At 40.4% G+C, this 22913-nt stretch overlaps 1 protein-coding gene across 1 annotated transcript in view; it reads right to left on the bottom strand.

The window, feature by feature from the left end:
- Positions 1-2205: 2205 nt before the first annotated feature.
- grin2ab (glutamate receptor, ionotropic, N-methyl D-aspartate 2A, b) overlaps positions 2206-22913 on the bottom strand; it is a gene marked incomplete at both ends in the record, with an annotated part of 52561 nt that continues 31853 nt past the window's right edge. The window contains 11 exons of the mRNA XM_079462924.1: positions 2206-3981; positions 4396-4634; positions 5023-5210; positions 5513-5673; positions 6243-6472; positions 6657-6782; positions 6882-7035; positions 7509-7674; positions 7970-8172; positions 10071-10185; positions 19061-19656. Of these exons, the coding sequence (XP_079319050.1) occupies positions 2206-3981; positions 4396-4634; positions 5023-5210; positions 5513-5673; positions 6243-6472; positions 6657-6782; positions 6882-7035; positions 7509-7674; positions 7970-8172; positions 10071-10185; positions 19061-19656 (3954 nt within the window). The remainder of the gene's footprint in view (positions 3982-4395; positions 4635-5022; positions 5211-5512; positions 5674-6242; positions 6473-6656; positions 6783-6881; positions 7036-7508; positions 7675-7969; positions 8173-10070; positions 10186-19060; positions 19657-22913) is intronic.

Below are 22913 nucleotides of genomic sequence, written 5' to 3'. Positions count from 1 at the left end.
AATTTGTATCGCGAAAGTGACGTAAATGATGTTAAACAGATCAATGTGCAAATAGATTTATTCAGATGAAAGTCAAATCTACCTGTATATACAAATTCATACAGGTTGCATAAATCACAACCACCTAGACACAACCCATCTACTCTTGACATAAAATGTTTACAGTGTCTTGGATCTGAATGGTGTCTACATTCAATCGAGATGTTGATGTACATCACAAAATGGTCTACGTGGCCTACCGCATGGAGGCTGATGTATAAAATAAGAAACATGAACATGACCGCATTTCATGTGTATTAATTCAATTAGAAACAACTGACTTGGATATTTTTTGGGAAGTGTACACGCTGGCTGGCTAGATACAAAATCTGATATGATCTGAGGCAGACGTGTATGATACAAACAAGGCCTGAGCGATAGACTGACTATCCTAAAAATGCTTCTTCTGTAGCCACAGCGTATACTTCATTATTTATGTCAAGCCTAGTTTGTGTCGCGAGGAGGACCACTTGAGTTATAAACCCAGCATATATCCTGTAATATAAACCTCACTCAACTGTAGACACAGTTTACTGAAAAAACTGTGCGATGCGGTTGACATTTTTCCATACGACAGTTTTATGTTTATATTCAAATGAGAATCAAAATCACATCTGAGATGAATCCATATTTTCACATTCACTGTAAACATATACTCCCATTCACATCAAAAATCGAAAAGAACAATTCTAAAAGTTTGACCATAGAGAAGATTAACATGCTGTTATCTTTTTTTAATATATACGCAATTAAATCACATTTATAAATGAATTCCACACGTATATCAATTCATAAATGAGAGGAACTAATAATAAAACATAGTAAAACTAGGAAATTTCATAGATAAATATAATATTGCAACCTGATATTGTGCATATCGCTGGAACGACCATTTATATTTCAAAACAACCCAAATATTCGTGAAGACTGCGTGGTTGGATTCTACCGGAAGTGATGCGCTTGTGTGTTCGAGGCAAACAGGTACGTTTTTATATATTTCTGTGGTTCTGCATTGACATCATTAGTTGGTGTGGGGTTTTACTCTTTTTTTTTACACCGGCTCCTTTTTTATACGACAAGTTCCTTAGTCCCTTCCCACCACAAAAACCTCTCTCTCTCTCTTCCCCTCGCTTCTTTCATTTCATCCCATTTTAAGTTTTTTAACTCTACAAGTATGCTTTGCCCACCCTGTCAAATGTTTGGCAGTGTATAAAAGTGATAAAATCACTTTTTTAATAGTCTAGACAACTATAGAAATGCGCTCGATGTGAGCAATCTTAGATGAATTAACATCGACACTACTACACGGTTGTGCTGTGAGTGGAGGCGTGCGTCCCGGGTTCGCACGCATGTAAGGTCGGATTTAGGGGAAGGGAGGGAAAAATACCTTTTCCCCGTTGACGTCCTCAAACATACAAACAAGTCCAATCAATCGCAGGTCTGGTGTGCACCATTATTCCTTCCTGTGAAATTCTCTAGCGCACTCGATTTCAGAGATTTCACCCAAGGCTAATCATTCAGGCAGTGCATTTTGTCACAGTTCAGGCTGGAATGAAAATCTAATCTTTTAACTCTACGAAGTCTTTGTGATTCGTGCCTCAGTGCAGCTTGTACCCCGAAATCATTCATAACAGACGTTCTTCTGCCTCTCCAAAAACGTAATCATTCATTTCAGAACACATGACTGTGTTTTTTTGGTCGAGGGATTCTATTTTTATAACTAACTTTGTTCCTTCACAGATCTGACATCATTTGTGCCTCGTGCGTGTGTGTTTGCGTGTAAAAGTGCAGAATGTGGATATTTATTTCAATTTACTTTTTGGTTGCTCGTGTTGGAAAAAAGGAAACTCTTTGGAGCTGCCCCTGTACTTCCAAGCAGCAACTGCTGCTCTTTCTCGGCTCTGAGGCGCGAGAGCGTCCTGCCCGCCATTTCAGATGTTTTCTGGAAGACACAGAGCTGCCGCTCGACTAGAGGGGATGACCTGATGTAAAAGTTGAACTCTGAGTTTTGTTCAGACAGATAAGTCCGTGATGGGAAACAAAACATATTCCAAACTTTCTCGCCCTGCAGTCATAAAGCTTAACAAGTTCCGCTTTCGAGTGGTATCCCAGTGGAAGTATCCATGCATGTCTTTATAGAAGTTTGTCACACACGCCGTCTCAGACTCAGACATCCGACTCGATGCTCGGCATCCTCTTGTAGACACGCCGAGCGCCCCCAGCGCTCAACGCTCTGGGGGCCGTGTATGTACCGACGGGGGGAGGGGCTACATAAGGCATGACGTGCTCGGCGTAATAGAGGTCAGGGGTTGGCATCCCCATGCCGAGCATGTTGCCGTCAGCATGGCCTAATGTGAGCGGTACCAGCTGCTTATAAATGTCTGTGGAGCTGCGGCCGTGAGCCAGACGCTGATCGTCACGAAGCGTCTGGAGAAATGGATTTTCCGTCGGGCGGGCCGGATACATCGACTTGCTGCGACGACCGATCCCGAGTCCACTGACGCCCACCCCCGCCAGCGTGTGGTTTAGATGCGCCGACGGATTTTTGTGGGGCTTGTCTGGGATCAGTGTTGAGGAGGGAATGTTGGCATACGGTGTGTTGTCTTGCAGGCTGACGCGACGCAACGGACTCTTCTGGGGCAGGTTCTCGTAAGAGTGCTGGCGGTGGATGATCACGCCCTCGTTCTGGTAGTGGCTAATAAGACCGTCGCCTTCCTGGTCGCTCTGGGGAAGATAGGTTGTGAAGGAAGCATCGGGCTGGGGAAGATAAGGAGAGAAGGCTCTGTCAACACTTCCACTACCAATCCCCCTTCTATCTGGATGGAGGAATTGATCTTCGCTGATGTCATAGAGGTTCCCGGAGTGCATGCAGGCATCGCAGCGATACTGAGGGGACCGTACGGTGTAAAGCCCAGAGTAACTGGACACCTTTGACAGGCAACTACGGCAGTGCGTCTGTCGTGGGTCCTGAGCGGACCCACCGGCGATGCTCCCCGCTCCCCCGGTCTTTCCGTACGTGTTGTATTTTTTATCTTTTGCAATCGCAGTTTGCATTACGTCTGGTTCGTGGGCCTGGGTAAGCAGACTGCTGTTGAGTTGGATGATTGGCTGTTGCTCAGAGGACGAGGGTGGGCGGTGCATGTTGTCACGGTGATCACTGAAGATATCTGGGTAGTGTAGTCCGTGCTCCTGGTCAATGGAGTCAATCGTGTATATTTGACTCCCCTGGCTGCTTTGAGAGTAGATCTGGGCGCTGTGGTTGCTCTGCTGGCTGGCCTGACTCCTGAGCGTCGACAGCTCCACGTCGCTCAGGTCTCGTGGCTGGCGGTTACGTTTACGAAGCGTCTCTTTTAACTTCTGCTGCTTTTGCAAGTCCACTCGGCCAGAGCAATCTGACACATCCGAACGGGCTGGTGCATCCTCGGGTAGGTATCTCTGGCTTTTCATAGGAAGGGTCTCGGAGGCCGATGCCGCAGATGGGGGGGAATTATCCCCCGGGCTTTGTGTCTGTCGTAACGTCTCAACCGATTTCTTCCACAGAGCACGTGGTTTGGAAGCTGGAGGTCGTGCCACCTCGCCTCCGCCTCCCGAGCCACCATTTCCAGCAACACCTGGTTGAGCATCCGTTAGGCTCAGGGCACGTTGCCCTGGCAACAGTGTGTTGTTAAGTGGCTCTTTGAGACGGTTGCTGAGCATGGTACTGGTGTTGCTGTAGGGCGCGTTTTTCTGGGACAGGTTGTTGCCTTTTCCTCCACCCATCAAATCCAGCAGGCCAGATGTATTAGGGAGGATACTCATGGGCTGTTTCGGTGAGGTAACTCCCAGGGTGGTGATCTCTTTCGCGGATTTCAGCAGGTGCAACATGTTGGCCTGAGGGCTGAAGCCCAACTCCGGTGCTTTTTTCATCTCGATATGGACGCCGTGAATGCAGCTCCAAATCCCCTGTAGGCAGAAAGGAGGAGGAGAGGTTAAACAAACAGGCTGAGTACGTAAGAGGAATTTAACAACAAAAAAGATATATTAGCACAATATTTCTCAATAAAGTCTTGCAACATTTTTTCCTTGATCTCATAAGCCGAGTTCTGAAACACTATAACCAGACGGAATGAAATTATATATCCTGCTGTGACAAACAACCATGCCCTATAACTTTATTCTGGTGGCTGGTGCTTTATATTCGGTTATACGAGCTCGGTCTTATTTCGCTGCGGAAAACGTGCTTGTTAGCACATAAACAGCTATCCCTACACTGATCGTTGGCAAACAGGCACAGTGACATGTTAATATGTCAAGTTAAGGCTCGCCTTCAGGAAAGAAACTTTCAAGTTAATTTACCGTAACCCTTACGTCACGTACCCTGCTGATAGTGAAGAGCATTCCTGGTCGACCTGAACACAGGCCAGTGAAACAGTACCGTAGCCTCCAGTAGAAGAGATGCTCCCAGACAAAAGTAATTAGCGACAGAGCCATGGCTGCCGCCAGCATATAGAACACACCAGCCATATTATCCACATCCAGCTGACTGCTCATCACTTCATTCTTCTCATTATGACAGATACCGGTGAGCCACTGGGCCTCCAGCTCCTCCATCTCACCTAGCGCACAACACAAAATAACACAGTTAATGCTCATTCCAACAAACACGGATAAACACTGAATGACGTGCTGGCTGTGCTCCAAACTCCGGTGAGCTGCCTGCGTTCCAGGCATTATATGTGCACTTCTGATGCTTTGGCTGTTCGAAAATATTCTGGTCTCTATTTAAGCTAAGGGAATAATGCATGCATTTGTGGTTTATAAGGCGATCCCACAATGCATTGTGACTGTGAACATTTTCTGTGTATGGATAATTGCAACTGGGCGATTCAGCTGAATTCATTTGAAATCGGTTACTAGAATGCTACCCTTGAAGATCCCTATATAGACAGCATGTCATTATGGTACTGTAACCACGTATAGTACATAACAGGAAAACACGTATACCGTCTCCAATAATCCCAAGGATAGCGAGGTCGACCAGCCGTTTCCAGTAAGATCCCTTCTGCAGGGCGATTCCATATCCCGTCGTGGCAAAGATGTAGCCGCTGCCAATAGTGACCAGCTTACAGCCATCATCACGTCCCGCCATATAGTTGAGCACAGCAGCATCGTATATAAAAGCATCCAGTTTTCTGTATAAATCAAGGAGTTGTGTTACGAAACATAATGTAGCTAAAACTTCATTTATATAAACAGCCAATTATTTCAAATGTACAGTAGTGGCCGACTTTGGAAAATCGACATGTTTGCTTTTCATTCAAATATATTCGTGAATTTTAAAGGGAGGGTTTACTCTTAAATTAAAATTCTTTAATTTAACTTTTAGCAGTTGAATCCGTCTGTGCATGTGACATGATGCCATTGAAAACAAGATCAAAATGATGCATTCAAAACATTATTATGCAAATAAACTTGAATAAAATTTCAGCCGTACCCGGTTTTAAGGCTGACCAGTGCATCCTGAACTCCAGTCTGATGGTATTTGACCATGTACTGGTGCATGTCAGGGTAGTTCTTCCTGATGTTTCGCTCTGTGCTCCCATTAGGCACCGTCCCAAAGCGAAACGGTGGCGAGTAGGAATAGGGACTTTGAAACTACAAACAAGATTGAGAAAATGCATAAATTGTCTGTAATGACAACATTAAGAGATCCACAAAAAGAAAACCCAAACATAAATATTTATTTGAAGAGGTAAACCTAGAAACCAGATCAGGCACTCCATGTTGTAAATATATAATGATGTAAGGGCCCTGGTGAGCTGTCAATCGAGACAGCAGCGTAAAAATTGTTTTGTCAGGTAGCCTAAAAACTGTGCTTCTTCTGGTAACATCTAAGGGAACTGGTTATATTCAAGTCAGAGAAATAATTTATTACAACTGAATCAACATGAATACATTAGGTTACACAAACGCAAGTAATTTGTAAGGGTGAGGTCGGGTAGAAGTTAAATCCTTCACTTTGAAAGGCCTCAAGCATACATTTTTAGGAAAGGTAATTACCTCCTAAAAGAAAGGTATACGTAGTGTATAAAATATTTGTATATAAGAAACAAAATAAACAAAATTAAATACACACATTCACATAAACATTAACAGGTGTGGAAAAAATAGTAATTTTGAACATTTTATATAAAAAACATTAGCCGGATCACTGTAAAAATTACCTTTCTGTCACTGAGGCCTGTGACTTGGTCCACAAACTCTTCTTGAATCATAAAGGCGGCCAAGTTGGCAGTGTAGCTAGCCAGGAAGATCACAGCGAAAAAGGCCCACACGGACACGATAAATTTACTTGTGGTCCCTCTCGGGTTCTGTACCGGGACAGAGTTGTTGAACACCAGACCCCACAGCAGCCAGACGGCCTTACCGATGGTGAAGGAGGGCCCGTGTGGGTCTTAAAAAGAGGAAAAAGTTAGTGAGAAGCGAGAAGGAAGTTTTAAGAGCGCTGTGGTTTTACAGACGGTCACAGTGCTTGTTTCTTAAACGTTTAAAGTACACATTTTACATTTTAACATTGTAACCACGCTCTGTTTCTGATCAAAGCAGAGGTTGGTTGATTGTGTGGTTGCGTTTCATACCTTTGCCCTGTGCCAGGTTTCTATTGAAACCGAGAGGACTGATGAATTCAAAGAGGAAAACAGCGATTGCTGTGACGATGAGCAACATGACAAACATCATTACCCACACCGAAGCACTGAAGGGTTCTGAGGTGAGAAGAGAGAGCGGAGAAGATTCATGGGGGAAGGCAGAGATAAAAAACACACAATCCAGAGGGAATTCAGACACGTTATTTTATCTATTACCTAGAAATGCGGAGGGCGACACCGTTCCGTTGCTACGGGACACCATCACACTGATGCCCGTCTCGACGAATGGGACGGAGAAGTCTATGGCCTCTGAACGCTCTTCATTTATGGTCAATGAGCCGACGGCCATTATGGCCTTTTTATAGACTACCTACGGAGCAGAGAATTTAAAACAACAAGACCGAAATGAGTCAAACACATTGTACAAAGAGCAGATGGACAGATGTTAGATATGGATGGAGGAATGGATACATTATTGATGGACGCTTGCATAGATTGATGCTCTTAAATAGTAATGGGGAAAGATAGATAATTAGAGAGAGAGAGAGAGAGAGGGAGAGGGAGAGAGGGGGTGCGGGCAATATAGACAGACATGAAGAGAAAGGCAAATAGCTGTGTAACTATAGACAGACACACAGACAGAGAGAGATAGAGGTGGACCAATAGACAGATAGCTATAGATAGACAGAGAGACAGACAAATACTGTAGATGGACAGACAAACAGAGAGAGATGGACAAACAGACAGCTAGACAGATACACATAAGAGGGAAAAACACACACACAACAGAAAATATGATATAAAATTAGGATTTACTCTTTATGTCTCATTAAAGTGACTAACCTCTCCCACCATGCCATTCCAAGCGTTATTGATCTTTTTACCGTGTTTACCGTTAGTGACCAGGTAAAGGTCATAGGTAAATTTGACATTCCTTGCAATCTTTTTCAGGATGTCTATACAGAAGCCCTTGCAGCACTTTTTGATGTAGGAACCGTCGGTGACGTTACTGCAGCACATACAGACAGAGTTATTGAAACACAGCTGATGCAGTGAAACTTTAAAGATAAACATTTATTGTGTTTGGAATCCCAATCTAATAAGTGCCTAGTATAACATCCAAAGAGCAGAGCATTAACTACATTAGAGACAGCACAATTATTCCTGTGTTTCCCAGGCAAAGAAAGCTCTCCGGCTAAAGGTTAACAAAGACGAAATGCATAGTGCCCGGGGTACACGCTAGTTTATTCAAACTGGTTTTATCTTTCAAAATTCTTCTTTAAAGTTGCTGTAATAAAACTTACTCTTTAACGTGCTTCCTGCACGCTACCGAGTTACGCATGCAGGTGCCAGTGAGAATGTCCACGTCGTCCACTATGACAAAGGGTCTTTCCTCAAGAGTCACTATGCTCAAGTGGTTCTCATCGGCATCCATGTCCCCGAACGAGTTGTAACGTGGCCACACCGGAAACTTCAACCTCAACGTGTGATTCTCCCATCGTCCCATCTGAGGACATACGTACACAAGCATTGGCTCACAAGCACAAACATGTTTGGGAGGTTCTTCGAACACTGTATTTTGGATTATGCGGAAACGTTTTGGGGAAAATGTGAGATTCTCTGTTCATCAAAGCTTGAAGCTCATCCAGCTTTTTTTATTAGAATAACACATGATACTTTCAAACCTGCTTGCTGGCAGGCACGGATGTCCCAAGTTATACCCATCTAAGCCAAATATACTACACGCGCACACACACAGTGGTCCGTAACCTATAAATGGATCACAGTTTTCTTATGATAATAGTCCAACCCATCTCATGGCATTTCGCAACTTATTTCTAAGGTGGCTATCCGTATACATTTTTACATAATTCACATTGGATGTTAATACAGTCGCGGAAAAAATGTCCATTACAAACTTTCATTTAATAAGCATTTCTAGATGTATTGTGCCCATTCCAGTCCGGTTTCTCTTGAATTTCAACAAAATCAAATGTCAGGAGTGACAAAAGTCATCCAACAGCAATGTGAAAGACTGACAACATGACCAGGTTATCACATAAAAAAATAATTTCGGACTTTTCCAAATAGTAGAATATGTAGAAATATGACTGTTGGATTGCGTACAAGTGAATATGAACTTCTTTTCAGTATTTGAGTATACGGAGCATCTTTTCGGTTATTTAGATCCGTTTCTCTAGTTTTCATTTTCTGCAAATACGTGCAAATAGAAAGAATATATTTGGTTTTATTTGGGAGAAATATTGTAGTTCACAGAACGAAACAAAATAGATACTTTTCCCAAAACGCATACCTACAAATATTAAATTCAGAAAAACGTTTAATGTTTTCCATGGATGTATATTTTGCCCAGTTTGTTCCATGTGTTAAGCTGGAAAATCACACAATGTCACGTTTATTTAGCATTAAGTATCTACGCAGTTCATATTCACATTAAACAATGTGGAATATTTAACAAATTATAAACAAATCTGTTTGTTCATGAACAAAAATGGTTCTGCAGCGAGAGAAATTAATTTTTTATATATTTGACCTGTATTCAAAACTACATGTATAAAACTTTAAGAATTTCACAACACCTATAAGACTTATTAGAGAATGGAAACACATGACAATGTAGAAGAATGTTTAGCACATGTAAAAATGTGCTCATGTGGCGAACGTCCTGTTCGACAGTCGTGAGTTCTGTCATGTGCACGGGTTCGTCAATAAGCTCGCATCAATATAGCCCCGCTGCAGTGAGAAATAATTAGTGTCACACATTTCAAACAATCACTGCACGTGTTTAATGTGTGCGAGTTTGTGTCTTCACGCACACTGCAGGGCCTTGTCAAAACACACGGCATCAAACGCAACTCTGTAAAAGAACGCGTGAGTGAGCGACCGATTAAGAGAACGAGTGTGTGAAGCTCGAAGATAAAGATGAAGCTAATTAAAAGAAAGGGAGCAGAGAAAAGGAAAAGATCAGCGTAAAGAAAACAAGCAAATTGTTTATGTTTACAGACACAAACAGAAACGGAACGAGTCGCACATTTCAACATGACAGAGATGAACTGCCGTGCACTGTGCTCCGGTTTATTGCCGGAAATCATTTTGTAATGAAACTAATAAGGCACATTTGACCATTTTTGACTAAGTAAACAATGTTTGAAGTCATAATGCAATACAAGACACAACCTCAGGGTGTGAAATGAAAAGTCTAAATGAAACGCTCTTTTTCCTCTAATAGTGAAGGCCACTGCATTTTCACTGACAGCCACAAAAAGGCTTGGAGCTAGAAAACAGAATATTGATTGCTTGTGGTCTCCCAAGCCCCTTACAGGCAAAGGTAATGGAGGAAAATGAAGATTCGGGGATATAAAGATTAAATGCTCTTTATCTTACCTTCTCCCAATCCCTCTGTGTGTTCAGAACAATGACAACCAGTTTGGGGTTCATCTGGTAGCCATCGTCCATGAATGAATGATCTCTACCCCCTAGACGGACGCCCATCATATATCTGTAACATACAAATTCCACAACAGATCAATATCAGCAGGCTTTAAGGTTTATGTACAATAACCTAATGAGATCCATATGAGGGCAGGATTATAAAGTACTTAAAAATAAGGTTCAAGGCATTTAGGGAATTTAAGGTTATTCCTTCTAAAATGGTTAAAAAAGTTAATTCCCAGCACGCATTGCGATAAAATGAGTAGAAAAGGTGAATATATTATATATATATATATATATAATTAAAATTATTGGTATACATAAATAAATACATGACAATATGTCCTAAATAGGTATACATATCTGTGTACGTGTTTATAAATACAAAAATAATAGGCACAGTTCGCAGAAATATATAAAAAAACATTATTCTGGATGCGATTATTCGCGATTAATCGTTTGACAGCGCTAAATTTGATGTTTACTACCTTTATAAAATGACTAAATCCTAAATTGTGTACAACAATAAAAGGCAGATTATAAATAAACATTCTATCATAATTCCGTGTTAATTTGATTTGTTTTTATTTTAAAAAGAGCATCTCGCCCTTATCTTAGAATCATTCTGATGGTTAACTCTTTATTCAAATCAATAGAGTTTTTGGAACCGTTCTCACACACAACTTCGTTCATTTACTAGAAGTGCTTTCAAGCTGTTGTGGGCCTGCATAAAAGCTCTTTAATGAAATCCAAGTGAAACATGCTCTAAGTGAGGTAGACAACCATCCAACATCAACTAAATAACGACTGATTTAACCCCATTAGATGCATTATCTATTTCCCAATTTTTCCATTAAAATGCCTTGGTGAGCGAAAATGACTAACACAAATCTATCTATTACAGAATTACAAGTATTTGTACTCATAACAGAAATCTTTAATGAGGCAGGGAAAACGTACGCAGTGGCGCGCACAGTGTCTTACAAAAGCATTAAGACCCGCGATTAATTCATCTGAATGGACAAATTCTGCATAATTTTTGTTCTCGGCTATCAATCAAGGACTAAAACTTCAAACTTTTTCCAAGAGGAAAGTATTCTGCAAGAAATTAAAAAGAATATAAAATATTCAGATTAATACTCCAAAATATGCAGATTTGGATTTATGGTACAGACACCTAGCAATGGCACAGTTTTCTTTGAAAGGGGAACTGCCTGTTTCTTCAGGCAGACGTGCTCCAGATTTGAACAGTATAATAGGATGATGTAGTTTGCCATTTCAGAACCGCTGATCCTCAGACTTATTTCACTTTGTGTTGCGGGATCAACGTGTTACTAAAAAACAAACATCCATTTATTCACCTGTATTTAACTTTCTAAGTTAAAATATAACAATGTAAACTAGCAGTCAAATGTTTGGTAACGTCTTCAGTAACCAATCAACAGCTCGGCACAATTTGGACATCTTTACAATCTACTTCGTCTGGTCTCCACCTGGAATGACAAATGTTGAGTTCCCAAGAATCCAAAATATTATTCAAATTTCACATCAGTAAAGAAATTCATACATAGTCACAATTTATTTAAGATGCACCAATGGTACATTTCTTTAAAAAAAATGAATGGAACCATTATCGAAATCCATAATCAAATGCGCATCTCATAAATGCATTTTAGTTCATTTCATTTTCTCCCATTTAACATCTGCTCTACCTTCTGTCCTACAGTACTCTGCTCTACCTTCTGTGCTAATCTTTTCCGCTATTAAATGGGTGGCAAGTATTGCTTTTATATGGTAAATTGCCTGTGATGTTCCTCATAAAAGCGCCTTATTGTAAATCTTAAGTGGAAACAGGACCAGACTCATTAAATTCCTAGTGATTATCCCCCCTGGTGATGTAAGCCTGAGGTGGGACGATATACATTTTAATATTGGAAATCGTTCAAACTTTAACTATCATTTTTTAAGGGATTACCAGGCACATTTTCCCAAGAACGAAAGCGTTCCATCCTGGTCAAATTTGCCTTTGCAAATAGCAGTCGCATCACTATTACGGTTTGCTTGTTTGGCGAAAGCCAGATGTCCTTTGACACAGCGCTTTTTGAATAGTGCTTCTTTCCGCCTCATTCTCCCATACGGTGCTATGCAAAGCTCTTAACAATGCCGTTCGTTTCACCTTATACTCCATTGTCGACTGCCAGACTCTGTGTCTGTTTCGAAGTGATCTGCTTGTTTGTGCAGAGTTTTGAGGGATGACCTTTTCTAGACGCAGTCTGGGGGGTTTCCAGTAGATTCCACTTCCTAATAATTGAACCAACACCGCCGGGACTAGCCAAGACTCGAACAATGTTCTGTAACCTTTTCCTAAAGCATTTGTTTAACATTTTCTCTGACATATATATAATGCTCTTTAGTCTTCACGGTCACAGCTGTCCTTTAGATTAACAACCTTAATAATTATTCCTCTATATGAGCAGTAGCAATCCACCTGTAAGCAACCATTAGGTAAGATAACTTCGTGCCGATCCGCATTTTAATCCTGTGCCCGGTTTGTGATGATACGCACAGAAAGACAAATAGCGATCGTGGATCCACGTGAAACTATTAACACCTAATATGCATTTAACTACATCTAATCTCGGAATAGCAATTAACTGTTAATTGGGATCACGCGGAAAGAGGCTCTGTGTACAAAAAGTCATTCGAATCTCCACTTATGACATTTTACAAACCGTGAACTCAATAAAAAACAATTAGTATTAAGCTTTCAATTAATTCCGGAAGGTCACCCTGCATAGTCTCTTCAGCAGTATATACTGGACTCCGTCCGATGAGATGAGATATGCGCAATGATGTTATTTAAGACAGCTGTGTGGAAAAAAAATCAATTTTCATTCTTCAGCTGTGGAAATCTTTAATACGTGAATGACACACTTACAACAGAAGTTGTATCCGAGGAGCAGGTGTAGCTCCGACCCCATTCTCTGGATTTCTGCTTGGAGCTAAATCCCATTTTCTTATGTTTCGGTTTCTTAATTAAATCCCGACGAGATTTTGTGTGTGTTTGTGCCATCTGAGTGGTGCACAGCTGAGCTAATCTTCAGTGAAGGCAAAGATACAGTATTGTACGCGTGTTATTCTGCAGCGTGGTTCATTTGGACCGTGCGCCTTGAAGTGATATCCACATTTTTACATTTTGACTTAATTACAGACCTTCTTTAGTTATCTGCGATGCCTAGATTCTTAAGTACAGAAACACGTAACACTTTTATAAAGCATACGACTTAATTTAGAGACTATATACAAACCTTTTGAAAGTTTACACAGACCAACAATGGAGCAGCTTATATTTAATGATTCATGAATGAAAGCCAACACTATATCGTATAAAGCAGTTTTTGTAACGTCTAGTCAAAAAAATCTTGGATCGTGGATTTTCTCAGCAAATCTCTGTTATTACTCACAATTATTTCGTTTAATCGGCGTATCACGCAGAGAATTCGATCAAAGTTAATTGGCAGCCCTTAAAATGAAACGTCCACTGAAGGATACAATTACATTCCCACTGCAAATCATTATAACCTTTTCCTGATATAAAAAAAGAATGAAAACGCTTTAAGGGTTTAGGGATTTTAATGCATAACTCATCAGGCAGTGTTTGTGCAATGGACGTGAATCATACTTCATGCGGCCATAATTCATGCTTGTTTGCTAAGGACAAGCTGGATGTAATATTACTTTTTGAGGTCGAATAGACTAGTTTGCACCATAATGACTAATTCGATGGAAAGCAAAAAGAGACATTTAGAAGATTTTTGCTCTTTGTTCCATATCATTAAAGTGAACAGTGACTGGAGCTGTCAATCACGAACATTTCATTTTTCATCTTGTCTATGGAAAAAGTCACATGGGGCTGGAACATGACAGCCTTCATTTTAGGATGAACTACCCCTTCAACACTGAGAGACGCCCTTGTGACTTCCAAGGAAACATAATATCATAGTGACTTGGGGGTGGTTATTTTTCATCAATAGAAAACCATCTAGAAATGCCTTAGCAACCACATGGCAACATGTTTAGGTACATAGAACATCTTAGCATCCAACCCTATGATAATATACAACATTCTGTGTAAAGCAACATGAAAAAAGATTTGTATTTAAAAACACGATGTGAAAAAAGCTATTTGGTGAAATGGCATTTACATTTAGTCATGTAGCAGATGCTTTTATCCAAAGCGACTTACAAGGTAAACAATGGAAGCAATTGGGACAACATAAGGACAACAAAAAGCATACACGCTGTAAAACTGGTAGCCTACCACGGTATACAAAGTTTTTTTCTTTTGTTTTATAAGGATAGAAAGAGTAGAAAAGAGATCAGAACTAATCGGATCTGGTGCTGACGGCAGAGATGCGTTTTCATCCCATCCTTAAAGATGGCTACAGAATCTGCTGATCTTGTAGCAGCGGGCAGATCCTTCCATAAATGTGGAACAGATCCAGAGACGGTACGCGAGTGTGATCTACTGACACTTAGAGACTCTGTCAGATCACAAATGACAAACACACCAAATTATTAACTGAATAACAGGAACCTTTGAATGGCATTTTGATAACACCCGAGACTTATGTGAACACAAATCTTTTGCCAATAACACCGAGGCTGACATATCCAATGCGACCAATAAGAACTGCCCCAGCAGTTATGTTGTTCTGAGCACTGAAAGACAATAAATAGGAGGCCGACAACAAGGGCAGGCTACAACGTAATGCTTCAGAATCGATTCGCGGCAATCTTGACTTGCCTACAAGCGAGGCAAGTAAACAAGGCTAGAATCAAAGGACAGTCAGCGAGCAGGAAATCTTCTGATGGAGAACAGAGGCGTGTTCCCATAACGCAGCGTTCGCAACGTGTTTAAAGTTTTAAAAGCATATCAAACGTGGAAAATACCCTCCTAGAATTTGCATCTGCGTCACACTGTACAGTAAGAAATGCAGTATTTAATACGAATTCATGTAAACTCAACCGGTAGAGCGTTGTGATAAGAGGCGTAAATGTCACAGGTTTCATTCCCAAGGAACGTATAGCTCGAATGCACGATTACATTAAGTGTCTGCTAAGTACATAAATGTATGTAAAAATGGGTAAATATATGTCCTTGTTAAATGCATAAATCTAACTGTAGTATAGTTTAGTTGCGACCTGAAGTGAGGATCGCTATTCCTGTATTCACACCGAAGGTCGAAGCACTTGCAGTAAATAATCTGAAAGGAGCAGGGAATTACCGTCTCGCACGCATGTACCTGAAAGGCTATACGAATAAATCAAAAGGTTACCTTGATAACATTGTTGTGGCAAATAAACCTTTCTGCGTGTTTAATTCAGACCACGTGATTTTGGTAAAATCATACAATGAAACAAAGGAACGGTTCCCACTGTTAGTCCGTGGGTGCATGAGAGCAAATTCAAATTAAAAAGCGTATTAAATCTTAAAAAGATCTTGAATACATTTAAAATTGGATTTGAAAATGAATCACGAGGATGTGCCACCCAGGACCCCTTTATTGAATGTTGAAATGACACGGACCTCCTCAACTGCTCACTTTTCACCCTATGAGTAGCATCGTCTTCCTGCATCGACTTTCGAGGTCTCAAAAGCGCCATTTAAAATTCGCCCCACAATAAACCTGAGTGAGACAATAACAAACACAATAACAGCGTCTATGATAATACGATTTCGATGCTATTAACAGTTAATGTGTCAGACGGTGAATAATTTCCACTGAAGGAGTCACCACAGCTCTGGCATAACAAAAGGAAGCCTTAGGCTGCGAAATCAGTCAGGGGCTTAAAACACGACACTTGTCGATGGCATGGGAGCGATTTCTGTATAAAGGTGATAATGTTGCAGGAAAAGCTCATGAAAGGAGCTGGTGTGTTTGTGCTCCAACAGATACGGCAAGTCCGGGTTGCGCTCATAACACACAGCGAAAGGTCTCAGACAAACATAGGCGCTGGCAGAGCTTACAGAAGTCTTTAAATAAGCAGTTAACCCATCACAACCGTACATACACCGAAGACTACGATACGTGTATTTATCTAAATGATCAACATCTGTCTGATATTCAAAGTAAACAAGGATTGTGTTTGAGCCTAGTTAGGGTACACAGCATGTTTAATTTACCACGGCCATGAGCGGTGTACAAACACTGGTCAAGCACAAAATGTTTGTAATAGGCTTTTGGCCATTTTGCCAGCAGCTTCGTAAGAAACAATAGATAATTGAATCAAACTGTTAAGGCTGATAATCTGACCTTTCTTGATCTGACCAATACACATTAAAGACGTTTAACAACGCTGACTGAAAATTTCATCTGACCTTTCCTTATGTAAGTGATTTAAGCAATGTGTGCTTTTTATCGTTTAGCAGTTTTTCTTAATCATTAGAAGTAAGATTATGGCACATTTGAAGCATCAAATATAAAGGGAAAGTTTACACAAAAATAAATATTATTTATTTGATATTATTTATTTATTTGTAAATATTATTAATATATCATTTGTTCACACTCACGTCTTCATTGCCTGCATGTGACTCAAAAGAAGATATTTTGAGAAATTTTGTGTCCACGCTATGGAAGTCTATGGGGCCCAATATGTCGTTTGGTTCCCAACATTCTTCAAAATATCTACTTTTGTGTTCTGCAGACAAAAAAAGTAAATACAGGTTTGGGATGACATGAGGGCGAGTAAATGATGAAAGAACTTACATTTTCAGGTGAACTGTCCCTTTAAGTACTTTCAAAGTCTTTGAGCAACCACCAGTGATGCAATTCCTATGCTCCTATATGCCAGGTTACAAACAGACTGAACAGTGATGTAAACACATCTTTCCTACTGTATATTGTAGCTAACAATCACTAAATGTGTGCGTATACAAACGTGTATCTATTGGGGGGGGACTAACAGACTTAATTAAGTTGGGTTTTGCCCCTGGGTGCTCAGATCTACATCTGCTACTCATAAACAGTCTTTGGGTTTATCCACGTATATATCTGCACAATTGCCTTAAGATGTATATCAGATATATATCCAAGTGTATTATGTATATAATAATGCTGCTTACAATTCTATATTTGTGTCATCCGCTTTAACAAGCAGCACAATGCGTCCGTGCATCAATCTCGAAGGCATTTAGAAGGTTAATTCTAGCTCTTTGGATGGTGTCGTCATTCAAAATGTTCTCACATTGAAGAGTCTGCAGTGTCCCAGATACAGACAGCCTTAGCAACGAGGGAGAGATCAAAAGGAACACCTACTCGGAGCAGACGGATACCAACGCAGCAAACAGCTACTGATGGTAACCCATGGCAACTCCTGATAACTGTGCTTTCTGAAAAAAGCAACAGCAAGTGCTTTTACAACCCAAACTAACAGTGGCTTTGTTTCCCACGGCCGTGCTGATATCCACATCTTCCTGGCCATCGCAACGCTACCCTCGCGACTCAGAACGGAACTCAATCCAATAACCGAGATATAAAAGGAATTGGGCAGGAAATACACGGGATCCAAAATAGAAATCTTTGTGTCTCTTTAAATATCCAGCACATCTCATAATGAAACAAGCAATCTGTTGCCTGATAGCGCTCCTTGTTTGTCAGTGGTGAGGGCATTGAGATGCAAAGAGATTTGCAGAGATGCCAAGAAAAAACGAAATGCCCTCAAAGCAAAATGTAACTTTCATGAAACATTTTCATAACGTCAAATAAAAGTCATGCAGCGCATAGGTTGTGGGTTTAAATCCCAGGGAACACACATACTGATAAATGTATACCTTGAATAAACAGTAAGGCCGTGTTCAGACTTGACTTCTCTTTTGAAGCTGCTAGCATCTTTTTTACATTGTAATCCTATGGAGTAAACAGTGTTATAAAAAATAAATCCCAGGCACTTTTTTAAGCACCGGCATCTTTTTAAACCAGGCAGCCTACGTCAAGCTCCTTTTTCACAGCTAACCAATGACAGAGATCTGTTGTTTCCATACCAACATGCGAGGAAGGTGATTGCTCGAAAAGGTTCAAGCTCGAAAAATAAAATGGCGGCCGAATGCCCTTTGGAGCATAGTTTTGTATAATTACAAGTTTAATTTCCACTTTCAACAACTTCTGATTACATTTTTAGGGAGAAATTAGTATTTAGTTTTTAAATATGAGATTAGTAATTGCAAAGACGCTCTCAAATAGACTTCCGTTACACTGCCTATCTGTTTCTCTGGGCTGTCTTTGTGCACAGACGCTGCCTTCAAAGTCATGGCGTTAGGCTGCTATTTGTAACCAGACGCTGCTTGTGTTTTATTTACTTAAACAGCGCCTTTGTCAACTTATTCTTCTAAAAAAAAAAAAGTCAAGTCTGAACACTGCCTAAGACGCTTTAGATCAAAGCATCTGTCAAATTGTACATTTTAATCTTTATTGAATTGCATAGTCATCGCAATATAAAGGTCCTTAACCCTTTTCAAAGAACTACGCTTTCTAGATTACTCGTGTGACTGGAGTCCTCACCACATTTTAAACGCATCTGTCAATAGTCTATTTCTCATTTTCTTAAGTAATTTTTCATTTGTAAGTGCTCCTTCAAAACAATGCGCTCTTGAAAGATAAACTTCTTTGCTTAACTGAGTAACAAGAGTTCTGTTCGCCTGTGAAAAAGACTTGTAAAAGCGACCGCTTGCCCAGAGAAGTAGGTGGCCAAGCTGTAGTACAGCTCGCCAAGCCAAAAGACACAGCATGCAGGCCCTGTATAACTGTGCTGTGATCACAGAATCTAAAAATGATTGTCGTTCATAACGTCAACACCTGTTGAAATCGCTAGAAGAGTACAGACAGTCAATGCATGGTGCGTATGAAGGCATTTATTTTCAAGTGGACAAGTCAGCTTACCTTCGCAGAGCGCTGGGCGGCACCTCCGGCTGCTCTGATTGGCTCGAGCAACTTGCTGTCCCATCAGGTATCCGACCTTCCTCCCGAAACATGGCAGCGGCTGCAGAACTGATAATTCCCACTGCGTCCTGCACGCGCCTCTCCAAGGGATAATCCCACACGTCGTACGTCACAGATATCATCCCCATTGGAAAGGCTTCTGGGGTATGTTCGAGATTTCCTGTTGTGAGACTTGGAACAATCCACACAAAACCAGCCCCGGTGAGCCCCAACGAATGGGCTTCGTCGAAGACCAACGCCGCTTCGGCTTTGGAACAATACAGTAGTATGACGGGCGACTGGATGCGTTTCAGCTGCACGTGGGCCCGGTCCTCGGGTTCGCCGACACCGTCCAGCGTCACCACGCTCTGAAGGTCCCAACGAATAAAGCTGTGGTCCACTGTCACACGTACGGTAGCTATGAACTCCTGGTAACCTGGGAACTTTGTGGTGACCACAGAAAAAACATGCCAGTCGTACTCCTCCATTATGGCAAGCATCAACAGCGCCTCCTGCGGGAGGGAGGCTCCGAACTGGAAAAATGAAGAACTGGAATCCTGGAAGAAAAAGAGAGAAAGAGTGAGAGAGAAAAAGTAAAAAGTAAAGCATGACGTCCTAATCGCCAAACTGTAACAGAGATTAGAGCGTTGTCTGCTTCTAAAAGCAGTTTTAAAGTTTGAAATTACTTTTAAATAAACTACAGAAATAGAAAGGGCTTCAATAAACTATATGTCTGTACGTGCTGGTCTTGTTCTGCGGATAAGCTAGCAAGGTTTTGTGCAGACAGAGGCATTACTTTCACCCAAACATTTTGATTGCTGGTTTTTCTCAACAAAAACATTGTAAACAATACACACAATGATCACAGATCCACCTAAGCGTTTTTGTAGTCTTTGTTATGTGCATGCTGCTTTGGTAACAGGTTGTTTCTCGCTCTGCGCAAACTTATTTTGAAATGGTTATAAAATCAAAATTATACTCTAAATTAACTCACATTTTTATACATCATGTTACTGGAAAATGGCCAGTATAATAGTGTCTTAAATTACAGTTGCAAAAACCCAGTGTAATTTTCGTTAAAGCATTCCAATATAATTTGTATTAAAACTTTGCACTAAACAAGTCTAAACAATTTGCTTTAACTTATTTTCGTATGATAATTTAGATTTATCTTATATTTAGCATTAGCTGGCGTATAGCCTACCTTTTGCGCCTCATTGCTGTTTGATGTTCTGCATTTACAAATACATATATCAATAAAAAAGTATTTATTTATTTGCATAATAATAACCAAACAATAGAGCTTATTTATGCCTATTTGGTACTAAATATAGAAGGAAGGTGGTAATAAGCTATTGAGCGACGTAAAAACCCAGCAAAAGAATATCCTTCACCATGACAGCCCAACGTTCACGACTAAAACAAATGAACATAACATAACATTGCAGTACATTACAAGTCACATGTCTTTACAGGATGTGTGTGTGAACGTATACACGGATTCCAGAAAATCACTGGCAGTGTAAATGAACCTAAATGAAACGATACCGTGATAAATTTCAGAACATTAACCAATGTATTTTCCAAGAAAAAATACAAGGAAATACAGGTACACAACAGGGCCTATATATAGCACAGAAGAAATTGGAACAAAATTCATTCAAACAAATAAAACAAGTGCAGAGATTTCTACCAACAAGATCTTACATTTTTGAGCACGTTTTATCTTGTTTTTTTATAATATTTCATTTTATTTTACAGGTATTAATATGAATAATTAATGTTTAATGTAATTGACTATAATTGTAGTATTTTTTAGTTCACTTCTGACATAAACACAAAATAATTAACATTCCTAAAAGGTTGGAAACCAACAGAATTCAAATTAAAAGCTAATTAAAGCTACGATTTGTAATTTTAACTGGATGGAATCCCATCCATTGTTCCCATGTTTGTACTTTTGTTTTCCCCAAAAATGATGTCACTCCTTAAAGGAGGATGTAATTATGCCCTTGGCTTGATGTATAAAAAGAATAATACAAAAACCTAACAAGATCAAAAACTAATACAACAATACTCACATGTAAGAAATCGTGTTTTTCTTTTAAAATACTGAAGCCTTATGGTAAACAACTGCTTACTATTCACATCATTTCAGCCCTGACTACCAGGCGTGTGTTACCTCACCCAATTAATATTCATGAGCCGAGCTGAAGGTTTATAATGTGCCCTCCCAACTCCTGCTTAATTGTTTTCATGGGTGTAATTTTGGAAAAAATGGGTTGTGGATCAAAAAAAATTGCAGATAACCCCTGAAAAGAGTAAACAAAAAGAGATAGAAGGCAAAACGTATCAGGAACCGACAGGGAGCAGCTGAATACAGAAGAGAGGCAGAAATTACTGCACACTGTCACCCAGCAGTCACTGAGTGAGTAAAGAATAATGTCTGCTTCCTCTTGAGCTGACAGCTTGATATCTCCGAATACACAAACACATACACGGACAACAATGCGGCTTATGAATATAATAGTTCACGCGGTGCGCACACACGAGCGCTGATCTGTCCACCACTGCGCCGTGACCGATTCAAGACACTCAGCAAACAGTGGCACGCAAGTAACCAGGTAAGAAGGAGGTGCTTGACAAGGATTAACATTGCGCTTTTGCGGCATATAAAAAAGAGGCCAAACGCAATTTAATTAGCATGAGGAAAAACTACGCTCATCTGGTTCAGCTAAACTGTAACTGTAACCGAACCTACGGAGCAAATTTAATCTACGGCGTGTAACTGAGTCACAAGGCAATCCATCTACGCAGATCCCAAACTGAGCGTGCACCAAACTTCACGTAAAGCAATTATTTCAAGTTCTAAAAATACCTCGCGCAAACAATTCAAGAGACATTCAAACTGTGTCCCAGATACACTTAGGAGTTAATAAATCAATGCAAATACACTACAATGCACTTAACAGTTTTATCTATTTCATTTGATAGTACTAATCATACAGTGAATGCAGCACATTAAGGCGCAGGATGCAACCGCATTAGTTGTAACACACGAAAATCTTGATGTCTCAGGTGTAAACCCATACAAGCAGAGATGCAGGTGCGTATATAGACACACACACAATCATATCTACTCAAAAATACTTGCAGTCAGTTCAGATGTGGAAACTTAATCATACACTTGCAACTAAAATCATTTTTGGTCCTTGAGGTGCCGACAGGTTTTCCTCTTTGGTAAGAAGTTGATAAGCAGGTGAAGAGGAACGGGATTTAGCCGGAGAGCTGGAGGAATGCAGGCAGACACACAAACAAAAACATAAAAGATGTGTACACCTGGAAATAGTTTTATTCAGAGCAGGTGTGCGGTCAAAGCTCTGGAAATTTTTTCCATTAGACCGCATCTTCAATCCTGTCGCCTGTTAATCGACGCACCCTGACCTTCAAACAGTCATCATCTTAGGATTTCTGCATACGCATATCGCTTAACGAAAGCAATCTTCGAGCGCCGATATACATCACACTGTCCCCCTAATGTGTACTAGACATTTTTTGTTAGTTTGTTTGTCTTCCAGCTCCGGAATGTTATGCAAACATACATTGGAAAAGTCTTATCAATAATCCAACAACCATGTGGATCTTTTGAAATGGTGTCAAATGTCATGGACAGATACCAGAGTCTATTTTCATGTATGATCACAGATAGTTATCATGCGCATGTACAGCCATTTTTGAAAAAAAATGTCTAGTTGACAGGTTTCAAATGTGCACTTCTGATGTTGTGAAGATAAACCTGTACGAAGCTCTCTGC

Source organism: Barbatula barbatula (assembly GCF_947034865.1).
Source record: "Barbatula barbatula genome assembly, chromosome: 8".
NCBI lineage: Eukaryota > Metazoa > Chordata > Actinopteri > Cypriniformes > Nemacheilidae > Barbatula > Barbatula barbatula.
The sequence above is the reverse complement of the archived record's forward strand: the minus strand, read 5'-3'. Positions and strand labels throughout refer to the sequence as shown.